Genomic DNA, 18,254 nt, shown 5'->3' with positions numbered 1-18,254 from the left:
GAGACGATTCCAAAGGTGAAAATCGTGCTTCAAACGGAGTCCGGGAGCACCCACACGTGCTTTCATGCGCCCAAAGACGAAATAGCGTCCTCCACACACGCCAGCGAGGACACTGACCACTGACGTCATGTGCTCCACGCGGTCGCATGCGTCTTTCTCACCCGGTTGGAGAGATCTGACTCGGACACCCGATCCGCGAGCACGATCCGACTTGACCCAGCTACTGACTCGCGTCCAGTTGCCGACACGCGGCAAGTGCAGAATTCGCCACGTGTCTCAACGGTAATAACTAATGTTGTTATTATTTGTTAAGTTAAATCGTTTTTAAAAAAAATCAGTTCAAAATTTTTTTTGGCCGATTTAGTGATTTTTAAACTTGTTCTTTGCAATCCAAAACTGATTCCTAAGGTTTTTTTTATCTTCTGAATACACTAGTGGCAACAGATTTGCCAAAATCAATCTCTATCACTCTATAATTGATATATTAAACCCAATGGCAAACGGTGCTACCCAAGTGGTCATTCTAAAGTTGACACGGGAGAATTATGACAACTGGTCTATTCAGACGAGAGCCCTTCTAGGTGTTCAGGATATCATGGACATCGTTGAAGATGGATACAGAGAAGCCCCATCAAAGGAAGATAAAACAACTATGTTTGAGGATCAAAGAACAATCTTGCAAACCGATCAAAAGAAGGACTACATAGCACGTCCATAATCTACCAAGGCCTTGATGAGGCCACGTTCGAAATCATCGCCTCAGCCAAGACATTCAAAGAAGTTTGGGATTCTCTCCATCGAACACACAAAGGTGCAGACAAAGTGAAGAAGATTAGTCTTGAAACATTGCGAGGTGATTTCTAATCTTTAAGAATGAAATCTACTGAATCTATTGCTGATTACTATACACGTGCACATGTTATGGGAGTATTAAATCAATTGAGAAGAAATGGAGAGACTCTCAACGACAAGAGAATTTGCAAGAAAATTTGGCGATCTTTGGATCGAAAATATGATTATATAGCTATGACCATGGAAGAAACAAAAGATCTTGAAACCATGTCCGTAAAAGAACTTGTGGGATCACTCCAAGCCCATGAGTAGAAAGTTAACAGAAGGAGTGATGATAAAGCATTGGAGCAAGCTCTCCAAACGAAGTTGTCCCTCATTACAGATAGATAAGACAAAGGGGGGACGTCACAGCGAGGAAGAGGACGAGGTCGAGGATCTTGTGAAAAGAATTATGGAAATTTTGAATCTAGAGGTGGCAGAGGCGGAAGAAGTCCCACTAGAGATAGACACAATCAACAAAACTATGTCCCACGAGGCAGAGGACAAGGAAGAAGAGAGGGATACAATAACCGCCCAAACGTAGACAAGAGAAACGTTCAGTGCTACAACTGCCACAAGTACGGATACTACAACAATGAGTGCAGAGGTAATCCCCAAAATCACGAAGAAAATGAAAATGCTAACTTTGCAGAAAAGGAGAAAGTAGAAGGAGAATCATTGATGCTGATGGCACACAGTTCAATCTACCGGGACCAAAATGTTTAGTACCTTGACTCTAGAGCCAGTAATCACATGACTAGTAGAAAGAACCTATTTAGTGAACTTGATGAGAAAGTTCAGGGCGAGATATTATTTGGTGTTCTCTCTAAAGTTTCAGTTCGAGGAAGGGGAAATGTCCTAATTAAGAGGAAGGATGAAGACCATACTTTTATCTCCAACGTGTACTATGTGCCAGCTATAAAGACTAATATTCTTAGTCTCGAACAACTTGTGGAGAAAGGCTACCGAATTAGCCTTAAAGATAAGAAGATGGTGATAACAGATGCTCGAGGTATGCTCATTACTCGAGTACAAATGACAAAGAATCGAATGTTTCTTCTTGTTATTCAACATGATACGCCAAGGTGTTTGAGCGCTATCATCAAAGACTGGCTCTGACATGTCAGGTACGAACATCTGGATTTTGAAAGTTTGAAATAGTTGGGAAGCAAGAAGATGGTGAAAGGCTTACCCAACATCCACCACCCAAATGTTATATATGAAAATTGTGTTTTGAGCAAGCAACATAGAAACAACTTTGGAAAGCAAGCCGACCGGAGATCTACCATGCCGCTCTAGCTAGTTCACACAGATAAGTGTGGTCCATTGAGGCCATTTTCAAATAGACAGAACCGATGCTTTCTCACCTTCATTGATGATTATAATAGGAAGACTTGGGTCTACTTCCTAAAAAGGAAGTTAGAGGTGTTCGACAAATTAAAAGAGTTCAAAGCTTTTGTGGAGAAACAGAGTAGTTATCGCACCAAGTCACTCCGATCAGACCAAGGAGGAGAGTACAAGGACGAAACTTTCCTAAAATTCCTTAGGCAACAAGGATTCAAAAATAATTCACACCAACCTATACTCCCCAGTTGAATGGTGTAGCTAAGAGGAAGAATCGCACGATCCTTAACATGGCCAGGAGCATGATAAAATGCATACGGTGAAGAAGACCCACACTTACATCCATGTAGAAAATCATATAGATTATTTGGTATTATTGTCAAAAATTAGAAAAACGAAATCTAGAAATGAAAATAAAAGATCGAAAACAAAAACTAAAAAACCGGAGCAATCTATTTGATTAACATTTATAAAATTAATGCAAATTTAAAAAATAATTAAAAAATGTTCATTTTTATTTTTAAATCAAAATATTATTAAAAAAGTTTGATTAAAATAATAAAATTACAAACAATACACATTAAAAAATTACTATAATAAAAATAAAATTTATTGTTATTATTTTACTTAATTGTTCTACTTTCAAATTTCACTTTAGAATAAAAATTTTATTGGACATGCCAATTAAAAACAGTAAAAGTATTTTGTAATTGGCTTTGTTATTATTATTTAAAATTTATGTAAATTTTTCTTTTAATTATATTTAAATTCATATGATTATTTAAATTTGATTTTAATTTAATAGTGTATAAAATGTACAATTTAATCCAAAAAAATATATTTCTGGATATTAAAAGTTCTGATAACAAGTCGCCAAAATAATTGAAAATCATAAAATTTGATTTTCAATTTTTCGACACACAGTCGAAATTGACCATAGGAAACAATGCATTTTTATAGTCTATTTTTTCACTGTAGAGAAACGAAAATAGAAAATATAAAATAGAAAACAACAATCATACCAAGCAGATCCATAGTAATTTGAACATCAAATTCTACAAAATCTCTCTAAAATTCGGTAGGGTCCCCTCACAAGTGTTGCAGAAAAGAAAAAAAAAAAAAGAGGGTCTCGCCCAAGCCCAGCCAAGTTGGCTCAAGTGGTAAGGGTGACTTGTGACTTTGGTGATTCTAAGGTCATGAGTTTGATTCCCCTTTGAGAGTTTACCCCGATAAATTACTAGGAGTGCGTTAATAGGGGGACGACATTCACCCCCCACATTCGGTGCCTCACCATAGAATCCAAAGTGTTAACACACAAAGTGACACGATGGTGGCAGGAGTCCCCAATTATCAAGACAAAGAGAAAAATAAAATATAAAAGGTCTCTCCCATGATTTTTGCAGAGTCCTCTCAAGCTATTGAGTCGCTTCTCCTCCCCTGCACGGGCATGACCTTCTCTGTTTTATGTGCAAACTCCATGGAGAAGTGGGTTGATGGGGGAAAAGAAGTCTCAAGTACAGCGTACAACACCCCTGGTCTAATCTTTTGCTGTTCTCCTTAACACAAGATAAAAGAGATAGGTAACTATGATGAACATTGGAGAGTTACAAAGGGGGGGTAGGAGGGTGCTGAGTATTTTGGAATTTAATTTTAATTTAATTTAAAATATTTAATAAAAGTTCGGGTGAAACTTTATTTTCACAATTGATGCGTCCATAAAAACGTTGGATGATCCAGGACTTTTTTAAAGAAAAAGGCACCAGACCATTCAACGTCTTTTATTAAAAAACGCCGAATTTTTTGTTATCGTCAATTCCGGTACGTCCAGCTTAATGTCACAGACATCTCAAAATTGATCCCACTCGGTTGGATGGTCCAGCGTCTTTTCTTTAAAAAACGCTGGATGATCCAGCGTTTTTATGAGCATATCAATTGTGGAAATAAAGTTCCACCCGAAATTTTCTTAAATATTTTTAATTAAATTAAAATTAAATCCAAGAAAAAAAGAAAAAAAACTCAGGAGGGTGCATTGCTATGTCAAATTGGAATTAAATGAATTAAAGGATGAGGTGAAAAATGCAACCGCCATCTTGGGCAACCATTGCACCTGTGATTTGTGGGGGAAAATGGGAGAGTGAGCCAAGCAAGGTTAAGGGTGAGTGCGGGCTTTGCAAAAGTGAAATGGGCTAATTTGGGTATAAAATGGGCTATAAGAATGGAATTTGGGCCGGATTTCAAAAATCAAAATACAATTGGAGCCCATTTTAAAAAATTGATGGGCCCATTAGGCCTTAATTCTCAGGCTCGGACGAAAATGACGTTTAAGGCCTTTTTTAGGATCTCTTGAATTTATATAATTTTTTTTTCAATTTTTGATTTCATAATTTTTTTTGAATTTTTATTGACATTATTTTAAAAAAATAATAAATAAATAAATAATGATGGATCCAGGTGTGTCTCGTGTTTTTGGTGAATTGATACTCAGACAAAATAGAGTGCCAACACTATTAAAAATAGAAATTACAAAATTTTGCTACTAAAACAATATTCTTAAAATATAAATACTTAATTTAATTCTAAAAACAACTTTTCTTAAAAATGAAATCATTGTAGCTTTTTCCAAATGTAATTAAAAAAATAGGACATAAATTACATAAACCTCCTTCAAGTTGAGTCAAGACAAATGAATTGAAGTATCTTGGATTTCTTTGTTTTAAATTTCAAGATTAAATGAACTACATCATATATAGTTTGTCTTTCAAACCCAATGAAAGCATCCAATAATATATATATATATATATATATATATATATATATATATATATATATGGATTGGGACATTGAGGCTGGTACTTGTTAATGTTGTTCAAACAATATTATAGTTGCTATTCTCACCATTATAATTTTGGAATACTAACTGGCCATGCTCTTCTAATTAACCAGAGATCACTACAGACACATCTGTTCGTAGAATGTCACGTATCATTTTCTAATTTAATTTTGTTCATCTTCAATTTGTTCGTCTTTCAAGCACTTTCATGTTGTGGTTGTGGGGAAGAATGAAAACAATAATATTGAAGAATTTGTTCATGCATGTGCTTCCATCTTTCAATCATATCACTTAGAAAATCTTATTCCAACATAATATTATAGCATAAATAGCTTTTCCCATGAACAAGCCTTTATTACAGTGAGATACATATAGCTAGCAGGGCCAGAAGCTAGCCACTCTCTCACAAGATCCGCATATGATAAATACGTATTTAATTAAAGCTAATTTGGTACTTGGGTTGTTTGTCAGGCGAGAAAAGACCAAAGTGCTGCTCCGTGGGAGCACCCGGCTTCCTATTCTCATCAAACATGGCAAACAAATAAGTCTGTATTGCTCGTCCAGGCTTCTTTGGGGTTCCGCCTGATCCCTTAACATGATCAATCAAGTTCTTGTAATAAGTCCCTGCATTCTCCGTCGTAGCCGCCGCCTCGCCGGCCGACGGCCACCCGCTCTCCGACACAACAATTTCCACGTTCGCGCCGTTGGACTTCTCGAGAGCAGAGTATAGAGCATCCATTAGGGCATCAAAGAGGTTCTGGTAGTCGAGGTTGCTGTGCGGGTCATGGACGACGACGCCGGGGGCGGTGAACAAGGCGTACTGAAGTTGGATATTTTGGGGATCACCGATGAAACTAAAATAGGGGTAGACATTGGCCAGAAGCGGGGAACCATTGCTGGCGAGAAAGTTTATAATAGGGTTTATGTAGGGTTTTGCGTCGTCCCTAAAGGATCCGTCAGAGGGCGGGTAGGAGGTGCCGAGGAGGCCAAACTCTATGGCGGTGGAGACTTTGATCTGGTCTTGGAGGCCGGCGGAAGCTATGGCGGCTTGGACATTTTGCATGGCGAGGAGAACGTCTTTGGACTCGGCGTCGCTGGGCTTGATCTCGTTGCCGACGGCGATGTACTTAAATTTGACATCGGGAGACAAGCTCTTGACGTTGGTTTGGACCCAGTCGGCTGCGGCCGAAGGGTTTGAAGCGAAGGATTGGAGTTTGTCTTTGGGGACATCTAGGATGAGGTCTATGTTGGATCCTTTAAGGGCTTGAAGGACGAATTGATCTGGATCATAGATTCGCATTTGGGCGATGCCGTTGGATTTGTAGAGATCTATAACTTCTGACGCCGGCGGTAGCTTATCAGCCTTTCTTCCGTAGCATACTCCGATGGATTGTGCCCCTGTGTGGGTATTAACTAATTATTGATCTATGCATGCATGCATGTTAATTTATTAATTTCTTGAGTTCATCAAGAAGGGGGAAGAAGAAAAAAACAAGTTTATGATTATGCAGGAAGAATTATTATTATTATTATTTTTTTTTTTTTGTCATTTTTTAGTAGCGAGATCCTGGAAACAAGCTAGTTAATGATTAACTAGTTCTGAATAAAGAAATTAAGTGGAGGCCGATTTTGATTGGGATCCCCTATAAATGTAAGATAAAAGAATGCTTGCATGTGGGATTACCTCATGTATACATATATGAGAGAGAGAGAGAGAGAGAGAGAGAGAGACCTTTCATTTGGGAGCTAAGCATGGAGAGTCCAAGAAGCAAGATGAACATAGCGGCCATAGGAGGCCTGTAGCAATTAATACGTATTGTTGCTGGAAAGAACGATATAGCCATGAAGACACAGCCCTTGATACTCGATCAATAAAGGTATATATTTTAGTGTATATTTATAAATTCATTCAGCTGCCCATTTGTGTTATTATGCATATAGAGGGGCAACGGCTGCAGTGTGCGTCGGTGCTTTGGGTTTAATTTAGGTGAGGATATTCGGAGTCATGTAGTAGCCAGAATTGCCCCAGTCAATACTCCAAGGCAGAAATCAAAAGCCATAACTCGGCGTCGGGCTTGAAAAGTCCTCTCTCTGTAGTAAAATTGGTGAAGACTTGCTCTCACCTCCCTCTCTCTCTCTCTCTCACCCGTCAAATACTGCAAAGACTACCTGGTCTTAGTCTTCAGTTCTGAATATGTTAGGAACAGGCCCCGAAATTCTTCAGTTTAATTAATATATATGGGGAAACAGCAACTTATTAAAAAAGTTGGAGACTTGTTTGGAAACATAAATCTTAAATTTGAATTAAGGATTATTACTACATCTTATTCAACTTCAATATATCTCCTAATCCAAATTCTGTCCAAACATAAGATTAGAGTTATTGAATCTTGGTCTAACTATGTATATAAATTTCTTCCTTTTTTTTTTCTTTTCCTTGCCTCAAACAAAATCATCGAGCCAAATAGACACTTAGATGTTTATACTTATTATATTTTTCATTAAAATTTAACTAAATTATCTACCCTATTAACATGAAAGAATTCTTTTTCAAAAGAAAGAGAGGTTTTGTTAATTATAATCATGAATAAATACATTCCAATAACAGCTAAAAAAAGTTGAAAAGAAAAACATTACCAACTATTTAAAACATATGAAGAAGAATTATCGCTAGAGTCCTAGATTGAAACATTTCTCTTTTACTTTGCTTACTTTGAACTCCAATGTAGGCAACTATTCAAACCCTCCTAAGTGGTACTAAACTAAGGAAGGATGTGATCAGCTCTATAGTCACTTTCCAATAATTTAGGATAGACATTCGTGCATGATTCTCAAGACCTCCTATCATCAGAAAACCTTACAACCTACTCATATCCACTTAAAATGATTTGTGGAACTACTTTTGAACTTTTATAAATAAATTTGCAAGCAGGGAAAGCTACAGTCCCCCAACCCAAAAAAAAAGTCATAATAGGAAAATAAAGAATTAGAATACCCAAAACTTTTATTTAAAATAGAAGTGTGGCGATAATAAAATCCAACCCAAATATAAGAATAAAAGTTATTCCTCTACAAAAATTATCCAAAAGATCAAGGTACAAAATAAGTGAATATTTTACAATATCACAAAACAATATTTACCATTTTAAAACAACAATTTTTGCCACAATAATATCTTTTAATTTTCACTCTTCTACAATTTTAATTATTTTGGTTCCTTTTAACTAATTGTGTAGGTTGGAGCTTTTTTTTTTACTGTTCTAAATTTGGGAATTTTTTTTTTGAAGCAAGAAAGCATCAATCTTATTTCAAACTACCCCATAGAGGACATGCCTGTCATTACATATCAATAGACCAAAGGGGGTTCCCAAATGAACTCTCTATCAAAAGGTGCACAATTTGCTATGTAATGTATTAGAGAATTAATCTCTCTAGGATATAAAAAACAAACATGAAACAAACATTTTTATCATAGGGTGTTTGGATTTAAAATTTGAAAACTATAGGATCCCTAGTGAGTACTAAGGAGGGCTCTGGGAAGAATTTTAATGCGCCAAGGGCAGACAGGGGGGAGCATATGAAAGTTTACTTCCTCCATTCAAAAGAAATATTTTGAAGGAGAGCTTGGGGGTTGTCCCCACCAACCCTTGTTATATTTATATCTAAATATAACTCAAATACTATACTCACCCATCAAACATTACACTTTTTAACTTCAAATAATTGTATCATATATATATATAACTATTGATTTATGGGCATTAAACTATGTACATAGTACAATTATTTAAAACAGTGGATAAGAAAAAGTGTTATGTTTAGTGAGTAAGTAACATTACTAATATATAAAAGTAGAACAAGAGGCTTTTAATGGCCTTTGTCGCAACGTCACGATGAAGGGCCCCGGGAAGGCGAGGAAATAATAATATTGAAATTCGATGGAATCGCCACTAACCTATTATTTACCTAGGTGTGATTAGAACACCTAATTACTACACATTTGATTGATAACTAGACTAAACCTAGGTAAAATAACCAGTAGTCTCGGTATGCTTTTACTAGAAATCAGGATCAGGAGTTCAGTTATGCGAGGGGAAGGTATTCGCACCCCCTACACACTCATTCAATGAACGGTACCTAATTAATTATGAATTATGCTCAAATTGAATTTAATAACTTTTAATTAGCTCATTTTAAAATAAATAAATAAACAAACAAAATCAACATGAGATTAAAAAATCACAGTGTGATTTAGGAATGTCTAATAAGACCTTTAAACGAGGGGATCTTTTTAAATAAACCTCCTTTTGAACCAATAGAAGTTAGGTCTAAAAATGTCTTATTGCCCTTTTTCAAATCATAGGGATGCACGTAGGCAAAAGTTGGGGAAAATACCAAATTATAATTAAAAGAATCATTAAAAAATCCCCAAAATTTTCAAAATATTTCTAGAAATTTTTTGAAAATTTTCAACATTTTTCTTCTTTTTTTTTGGATTTTTAAGGACTTTTCATCAATTTTGCTAACTTAAAACAACCTAGAAACAATTTTTTAATATTTTTCTGACCTTAAAAATAATTTTCCTAATTTTTCCACAATTTTTTTTTGAATTTTTTCAATAATTTTCCTATTTTTAAGAATTTTTTATTATTTTTAAAATAAAAAAATTAAATAAAAAATGGTTTAGGAAACATGCCGGTTTGATCGGCCTGAACTGGTCAACCAATTCAAGAAGTGGGGGCGATATGTCAACTTAGAGTGGTGACATGTGACACTTTTACTTTATTTTATTTTATTTTTAATTCTGCATGATGTCACACTGCCACATTGTAATCTATGAATGGCTCGAGAAAGTTGATTGGGATTGTTGATGTGGCACAATATAGACCATCCAAAGAAACAAAAATTGGACTATTGAGATAAAGTTACGTCACACTTTTAAAATATGGACCATAACATGTCACGTGTCACCATGCGGAGGTGACACATGACCCACCCACCAACCCCCCATATAAAAATATTTTTTTCTCTCTCTCTTCCATTTCTCCCAAATGTTTTTTCTCTACTCTCTCTCTCTCTCTTCTCTTCTATCTCTCTCTCATCTCCTTCTCCTATTTTCTCTCTCCCTTCTCTCTCCTCTCCTTTTCTTCTCTCTTCTATTTCCTTCTCTTTTCTTATTTGTTTTTTTTTTCCTTCTGCTTTCTTTTATCTTTTTTTATTTTGTTTTGTTTTTTTGTTTTTTTTTAATTTTTTTTTGCTATTGTAGGTTCAAAAACTGGGGGTTGGGAAGATTTGAATGCCTCTGTGAAAGATAAGTCCCCCCACTCCCCAAATTTTTTTTTTTTTTATTTGCAAGATTCAAATGAATCTCTTTGATTTGTGTTCATATTTGGGATTTGGATTTGCATTGGGTCTGGTTTGATTCTGGGGTGAGTCAACTCATCTGGACTCTACTTGGCATGGGAGTGGAGTAACCCACTGAATAGGGTCCTAGTTGACCTAGGGGTGAGTTAACTCACCGAGTGGGGCTCAGGTTGACTCAGTGAGTGAGTCAACTCACTAGATTGGGTTTTAAAAATTTGGCCCAGTGTCCTTTGGTTTAAAAATTGGGCCTAGGACCTTGGGTTTAAAAATTGGGTCTAGGACCCTTTATTTTAAAATTGGAATTGGGCTTTGGATTTTGAAAATTGGGCTTGGCCCATTGGTTTTAGAAATAGTTTGATTTTGAAAATGGGCTGAAGCCCCATTATTTAAAAAACGTAGATTTTAAAAAAAGGTTTAGGCCTAGGCCTTGGTTTTAAAACAAGTTTAATTTTTAAAATGGGCCCAAGGCTTAATAAAAAAATGTGGATAAAAAATTTTTGGGCCCTAGTTTTATTAAAAAAAATGGGTCTTGTTTTTTTTTTTTTTTTGGTTTAAAAAATGAGCCCTAGGTTAAAAGAATGGACTAGGTTAATGGACCCAAGTCTAGGTGGACCTAGGTCTTGAGTCAAGTCAATTGGTCAACCCACGGGTCAGGTCAACGAATCAGGTCAACAGATCGGATATGATGGGCTTCAAAGTGTTTTTTTTATTCCTATTTTGAATAAATATTGAATATAACACAAATAATGACAAAAAAGGAAAACTTACCTATGGTATTGTACTTATTCAATCTTTAAACTAAATTCTGATGCCCCTTCTGTTGATTTTTTGAGTCTGATCCCTATTTTGATGCTGACAAAGCACATGTTTCTCACGTGAGCATCTAGTGTTTGAATAAGTCTATATCTTAACATGCACAAGTGATAAAGAGAATGGAAGTTAGAAGGAACTTGAAGAGCACATACTCCTTGGCATATTCCATGGAAATATGAAGAGTAAAGAAGAAAACATGTTCATCTTTATTTGTAAATGCATTTATTATCCTTTGGTTTGTAATTTATTATGGTTTGTAATAACTGCATCATGCATGATATAATTATATGCTTAAGACCATAAATTGACCTTAAAGATCACCTTCAGTCGATCAACATCGAATTTTTGGGTTTAACTCTCAAGGCCATAATTGTCCATAGGACACATCATGACTAAGTCCCTTAAGTCAAAATTACAAATACATACAAATAGGGATTAAATCATATAAGGTCAAAAGAAGAAGAAAAGTTTTCAAGAGAGCTTGGTCGACTGAACCATTAGCGCTATAAATGCCTCGGACGACTGAACGGCTAGGAGGTCAACTTTTAACTTTACTCGGCCGACCGAACTTAAATTGAACTAACTATCCCCGGTCGACCAAATGTTTAAAAGCTACTTTTTCACTATCCACGAGCGACTGAACGTTTAGTTCAAAATATGCTCGAGTGACTAAATTATGAGGTTTGATAGACCGAACAGTTCACCAGGCGACCAAACCTCGAACTTTTGAGAAATCGCCTCTGTTCGGCCAATCGACCATTTCCCACAACAAAGTTTGTTCTATTCAGTTGACCGTCACTGAGGGTCAGTCAATCGAACCTCTCGAGTTAAAGTTTTTTAACTGCGATAAACGAGGTTAATTTTAATTAACCTCCATTAAACTTTTCTAAAATGACTTTTGTGTCCCACAACGGTTATAATTCATTGAATATCTATATACACCTATTCATTTGGAGAGATTAATAGGGATTAGCAATATAATTAGCAAAAATCCTCTCTGATTTTTCTTGAGCCCATATTGCTTATACTTCATATTTCAAAGCCAAAATTTTAATGCTCTCTCATTTTATTATTGCTAAATCTTTTTCAAAATAGAGAGTTATATTTTTTCTTGTGCCCCTTTCTTACAACTAATTGCAAGTTGAAGTGAGTTTGATTCTCACTTGTGTGAGCTTGCATATATTGCTCTTGAAGTTTTTTACTCTCATTGTCTTGCATTGTTTGATATTTTTCTTGGAGAGTAAAGTTAGGGTTTTTCTCAATATATTTGATTGATAAATATTATTTGAGAACTCTTATTAGCTTTTAAGTCTTGACATCTTCATTTTCAGATTCGAAAGCTTGCTTGCACTATTAGATAAATTATTTTTGAGCAAGCTTGATCCCTAAATCTCAATTGTGCTTAATATTTAAAAAATATTATTGTTGAGATTCTTACCTTGAGATTCAAAGTTCCTTTGATATTATATACTGATTATAATCTTTCCAAATCGAAGGTAGTCACTCTCATGTATACACACGTTTATATACATCTTTGGAGAGTTGAAATCTTGTTAGAAATTATCTCACTTGAGCATATATTCCTATTATATTTGAGGGCATATTTGGATCACAATATTGCACAAATCTACTTGTGCTAGAAGCACCTTTCATTGTATGCAAAATTTGCATTGATCAGTTGTAATTTAGGCGTGGCCTGAGGTAGGTCTTCTCCGTCCCTTTAAGGAGAGGTTGTAAATGTTGAGGTCAGCCCTAGTAATTTGACATAGTGTTGTATATAGTGCCGCTCCACCCGTTAGATGAGTAATAGTGGAAATTCTCAGGCTTGCGAGCTGAGGTGGGGACTTAGGTAGTATTGGCCGAACCCCAATAACATTTTTTGTGCCTGCTTTTAATTTACGCAATTTAAATATCAGCACTTGAATGTTTGTGTTTAATTGTTTGAATATTTGTTGGATTTTTGATCATATAGAAAGACCCTAAGTTTGTGTAATACTGTTTAATTTTCTTATATTTACAAAGTTGACCTCACTTATAAACTGTATCACTTATAAGTAGTCTAAAAGTTATTTTAAATTGTTTCTCAAAATTTACTTAAATAGTTTTTAAAAAAGTGACTTTGGAAAAGTACTTTTTATAATGAATGTTATTGTAGTACAAGCCAAATGTCACCTTTTTTTTCTTTTTTTCTTTTTTTTTTGGTAAAAGTACTTATTTTAAATGATAAGTGTTATAAACACTTTTTTTTAAGTATACCCAAAGTGGGGCTTAATGTTGTTCCTTGTTCTTGTAGAGACTTTGGTAAAACCATGGCCAAGGAAGGCTTTTGTATAAGCACTCCACATCTTGAGTCCCTTGAGAACCTAAACCTACAACCCAAAAAAATAAAGAAAAACAAATTTATTGTGAACTTGAACTAACATCATAGTGAAAACTGAAGATAGGGCAATGGACCCATTAGTTAGGGCTAGTAAGTATAGAGCAACATCTAGTTTCCTTCCTTTGGCTATGCACAAATATAAAAAGGAAATAATAAGAGGTCTCAATAGTTTATTTTCTCTATTTATTGATTTATATGTCTTCTTACTCATATACACTTTAGCACAAATTCCACATTTATGCAAAGTCAAGTCAAAAAAGGAAATCAAGCTTGCTTGCTTCACTCATTTTATTTTGGTAAGATACACTAAGAGGACCTATACTGCACCACAAATTAACACATCAATCAAGTAAGCAATAGAAGAATATACATTATCATTAATAACTTCAAATACATTTAGGATGAAAAGAATATGACTAAATATCCACAAACACATTATTTTTTGTGAGTACAAGGTTATCATACTCAAGTGGGACTTTCTCCTCAACCTTCACTAATAGTGAGACAAACACAAGATCTACTCTAATATTAGGGACTCAAAGCACCTAAGAGAAAGATTAGACTTTTATAGATGTGAGTTTGAGAATAAATTTCCCCTTTACTAGTATATAGGCTTCGAATCGCCTAAGAAATTCTTTCGCTTCCTTTACAATGTTTAAGAAGTGAAGACACTTCTATTATCACATATGTGTCTGGTATCACTAGAGTTTACTTCTCAACCCTTCATGTTTCCAACTATGTTTACTTGAGAAATAATTACAACAATAACATTTGCTTTAACTATGTATGCACTTTATTGGTTTACCAAGGTTGCCATTCCTCTTCTAATCCTAAACCCTAAACCCTAAACCCTTGGTGGTGTAAGGGCGTTTCCATCCTTGAGGAGTACATATAGTGGATTTGGAATTCTTTAGTGTTTCTCAAGGTGTTGACGTATGCAAAGGGCCGAATCATGTGAACATTGTTTGTTAAGTTTCTCAACACGACACCTAGCCACAAAAGCATAAGGGAGGGTGGTATCCATGTTTTTCAACAACACATCCTTTATTAGTCACCCAAAAATGTAAGAAAATCCCTATAGCAAATTTCTATGCCCCAAGATCCCCAATCTTAATTTTTTTTGTTCAAAGACTCCTATGTCTCACTTGCTTCTTTATGTGAGTAGTGAATGAAAAATATGTTATTTGCATGCTTGCATAGTTTTAAATTTCCCAAAATTATCTAACCTTTCCATTGGTTTGGGACTAGACAAAGCAAAAGTCATTCCTAGAAGGTCTAGGGTAGAGAACACCGTTTCTAGCCAACGATGATAGTGCGTGCCATTAAAAGCCTTAATTTTTATGTGTAAGAAAGCTTTTGTTAGTGAGTAGTATAGCATCTATGATATCTAGAAAAATAAATTTCTACCCTAAGATTATTGAAAATTCTAGCAAAATAGAATGCAAAAAATAAAAACATAATAAGAACTTATCAACATATTTTTTGCAACCAAAGTAGTGTAGAGGACTCAGTAGCCTGTCTACCATAAAATACGATAACCCTAACAACAATGGTATTCACTCGCTAGTAGAGGAGCTAGGAACAACTTTGACTTTTAACCCAAAGAGAAAAACACAAGAAAACACAAAAAAGAGATGTCGGCTAAAAGAAGAAAAGTATACGCCAAGAAAAGAGCAAAGATGAGACAACCAATGATAAAATAACAATGGAGAGAAAAAAAGTGTGCCTAAAAATAATTAAAAATTGAAAGATGAAGTTAAAAAAGTAATATGGTAGAAGTGTGTTGCACCCATGCTCACATAAATGGGGAGCCCCTCTAGGCATGATTTACGAATGCATTGTGCCTGATTAAACATTTTTTAAACTATCTTGCTCAAAATGAATAGGATGTGCCTTGCCTTGTGCATGCGTCGACGAGTCCAAGGGCTAAAACAGCTAAAAGGCCCAAAGAGTGCTCCCACATATTAAGAGTTTCAAAAACTCCCCCATAATGTGGGACAATCCTCATAAAAAAGAAGGAGACACCAACTACATCAAACCTAAGAAAAACATCAAAGGCCTAAGAAAGAAAGCTAAAATCCAACATATGTAACTTGGATTGACTGTGTATACACAAGCAAAATAAATCAATATATAATGTAAATATTTTATACTAACTTATAAAGAAGTGTGCAATAATGCCGATACAAATAGCTAGAAAAAATTATCCTAGCTTGTGCATTAATTTTTTTAATTTATTTTTTGTGGTGTTTTACCCATGCATTGCAATTGGGAAATTTAAATCAATGCAGCTGAGAATAGATTGCAAATATAAGATCTAAATTGGTTCAGAAGATCAAACTCAATATTTCACACACAAACACATATATATCTCAAGCATTAAAGATAATGAATTGAGTTTAGTGCTTAATATTAGAAAACATCATTCACAAAACCGATGTGTGGACACCATTTCATTTGCTGATGGGTTGTATCTTTCTAAATGCCAATTTAAAAATATTTTAAATGTATTTACTATTTTTCTTATAACCAATTTGTCTGCGATCACAACTTACTTATTAATTGCCTCTGGTAGAAATTGTTTTCATTGTTCTCGTGCATACTAATTCTACTTATAATATTGAATTTATACAAAAGCAAATATTGTATTGAATGAAATTGTAGTCCAATGTTACATAATCAATTACAAACTTGCATAAATTTATCATATCACAATATGTGTTACTACACTATCTCAAATGTTTTAGTTTTCTTTTTCTTCCTCTTCTTACTAGTAAATCATGGAAGTAAACAAACTAGATGTCATGTATTAACATTGAATATTTAATATGTTGAACAATTACATTTTTTTAAAAAAATATATATTTTTAAATGTCCACATTATTATAGTAACTTTTCTTACTTTTTACTTTAAACTATTGTTGTAAGAACCCGAACCGTGACATGTGGGTTAATTTTGTAAAAGAGAGGTAAAAATGGAATTTGTACAGATTTCGTCGACGATGCCATAATTCGTCGATGAAACTAGTGAAGAATTCGTCGACGAAATTCAGAAGTTCGTCGACGAGTGAATGCCGAGAGGTTCAGGAAAAATTGAAATATTTGGTTCGTCAATGAGGCCATCGATTCGTCGACGAATCTTGTGAAGAATTTGTCGACGAGGATCCCAATTCGTCAACGAATCTTCTCGGGTCAAAAGCTTATAAAAGGATATTTTGGGATTGCTTTGGGGCTAAGTCTCCCAAAAGCTCTCTCTCTCTCTCTCTCTCTCTCTCTCTCTCTCTCTCTCTCTCTATAACTCTCCCCACCCTCTCTCTCTATAGTTTTCATTGCTGTACGTCGCCTAATTTGCAAATCTAAAGTTACAGCGAGGATCAGTGAAAGATTATCTACGTTTCTAGCGAATTAGAATCTTGTTTCAGAGGATTTTAGGTTTTAGGCTAAAAATCGAGGTAAGGCTCGATTTTCATTTCTGATTCAGTATATGTGTAGTAATACGGATTGTAAGCATATACTGTACTGTGGTTTGTAGGTTTTGAAGTCTCAGTTCGTAGTTTTGGAGACCGTAGAGTTCGTAGTTGGATTTTGGGTTAAGGTAAGGGGATTCTGTTTATATCAGTCCATTTTCGAAATCAGGATCGGTAAGCCTGTAGGCTACGATCGTATGTATGTTTTGACTACTTATTTGGGGAAATCTATCAGGTAAAAATGCGGGATTTTCGGGTTATAGTTTTCGGGAAAATTGGAGATTTCGGGTATCATCTCTACTTTGTTTGGAAAACCATTCATCTTGATAAAACTGCATTATTGAGGTGACCGTAATCCATATTTGCATAAATTGTATACTTGAAATTGTAATGATATGATTTGCCATAAACCAAATAAGTGTGGTATGTATGGTTGTATGAAATTGTTCCAGGTATTTATAAAACAGCTATGTGACGGCTAATTACCGTACGCTGAAATGTATAGGAACGTGAGTTCCAAAATGATTCAAGGAGTTTGTAAAACAGCCATGTATCGGTTAACTACCGTGGGCGAGAGTGGTCGGCTCTATATCCGAGGTGTGAAATATCACCAGTATGTTCCGGCTGGTCACCGAGGGCTGTGTTCTACACCGTATGTAGCAATGGATTCACTGTGGGCCTAGGTCGTTGCAGCGTAGTTGTGCATGTGGCAATGTAATCGTGGTGAGACTAGGTGACCTTGTGTAGTTGTGTATGTAGCAATGTAATCATTATTGGGCCTGTGTTGTAAATCTTCGTAGTTGCACGTGTAGTAATGTAATCGTTGTGAGACTAGGTGACCTTGTGTAGTTGCGAATGGAGCAATGTAATCGCTATTGGGCCTTGATTGTCGCAGCGTAGTTGCGTAGGTAGCAATGTAATCGTTGTGAGACGAGGTGACCTTGTGTAGTTGCAAAACTGGTGTGACGACACTGATCGTATGTATGGATGTATGTATGTTTTGGGTATCGTATGAACTGGAATGGTTTTCTGAAAATACTGGAACTATATGAAATTGTATGAAACTGTACGAATTGTTTCAAACTGTATTATATGTATAGTGTTTTGAAGTATGCAAAATGACACTGGTATGCCACACACTGATATAACCTGTATTCTCTTTTACTGAGAGGTGTCTCACCCTGAATATATACAAATGTTTTCAGGTCTTTCAGGTAGCCGTAAG

General features: G+C 35.3%; 1 protein-coding gene across 1 annotated transcript; it reads right to left on the bottom strand.

The window, feature by feature from the left end:
- Positions 1–5,438: 5,438 nt before the first annotated feature.
- LOC131148858 (glucan endo-1,3-beta-glucosidase-like) lies at positions 5,439–6,795 on the bottom strand. The gene is made up of 2 exons (XM_058098793.1): positions 6,738–6,795; positions 5,439–6,403 (listed from the first exon to the last, which is right to left on the bottom strand). Exons 1-2 carry the CDS (start codon positions 6,793–6,795, stop codon positions 5,439–5,441), a joined length of 1,023 nt encoding a protein of 340 aa, XP_057954776.1.
- Positions 6,796–18,254: the final 11,459 nt, after the last annotated feature.

Source organism: Malania oleifera, chromosome 2 (genome assembly GCF_029873635.1).
Source record: "Malania oleifera isolate guangnan ecotype guangnan chromosome 2, ASM2987363v1, whole genome shotgun sequence".
Taxonomy (NCBI): domain Eukaryota; kingdom Viridiplantae; phylum Streptophyta; class Magnoliopsida; order Santalales; family Ximeniaceae; genus Malania; species Malania oleifera.
This window is presented reverse-complemented; position numbering and strand designations above follow the sequence as displayed.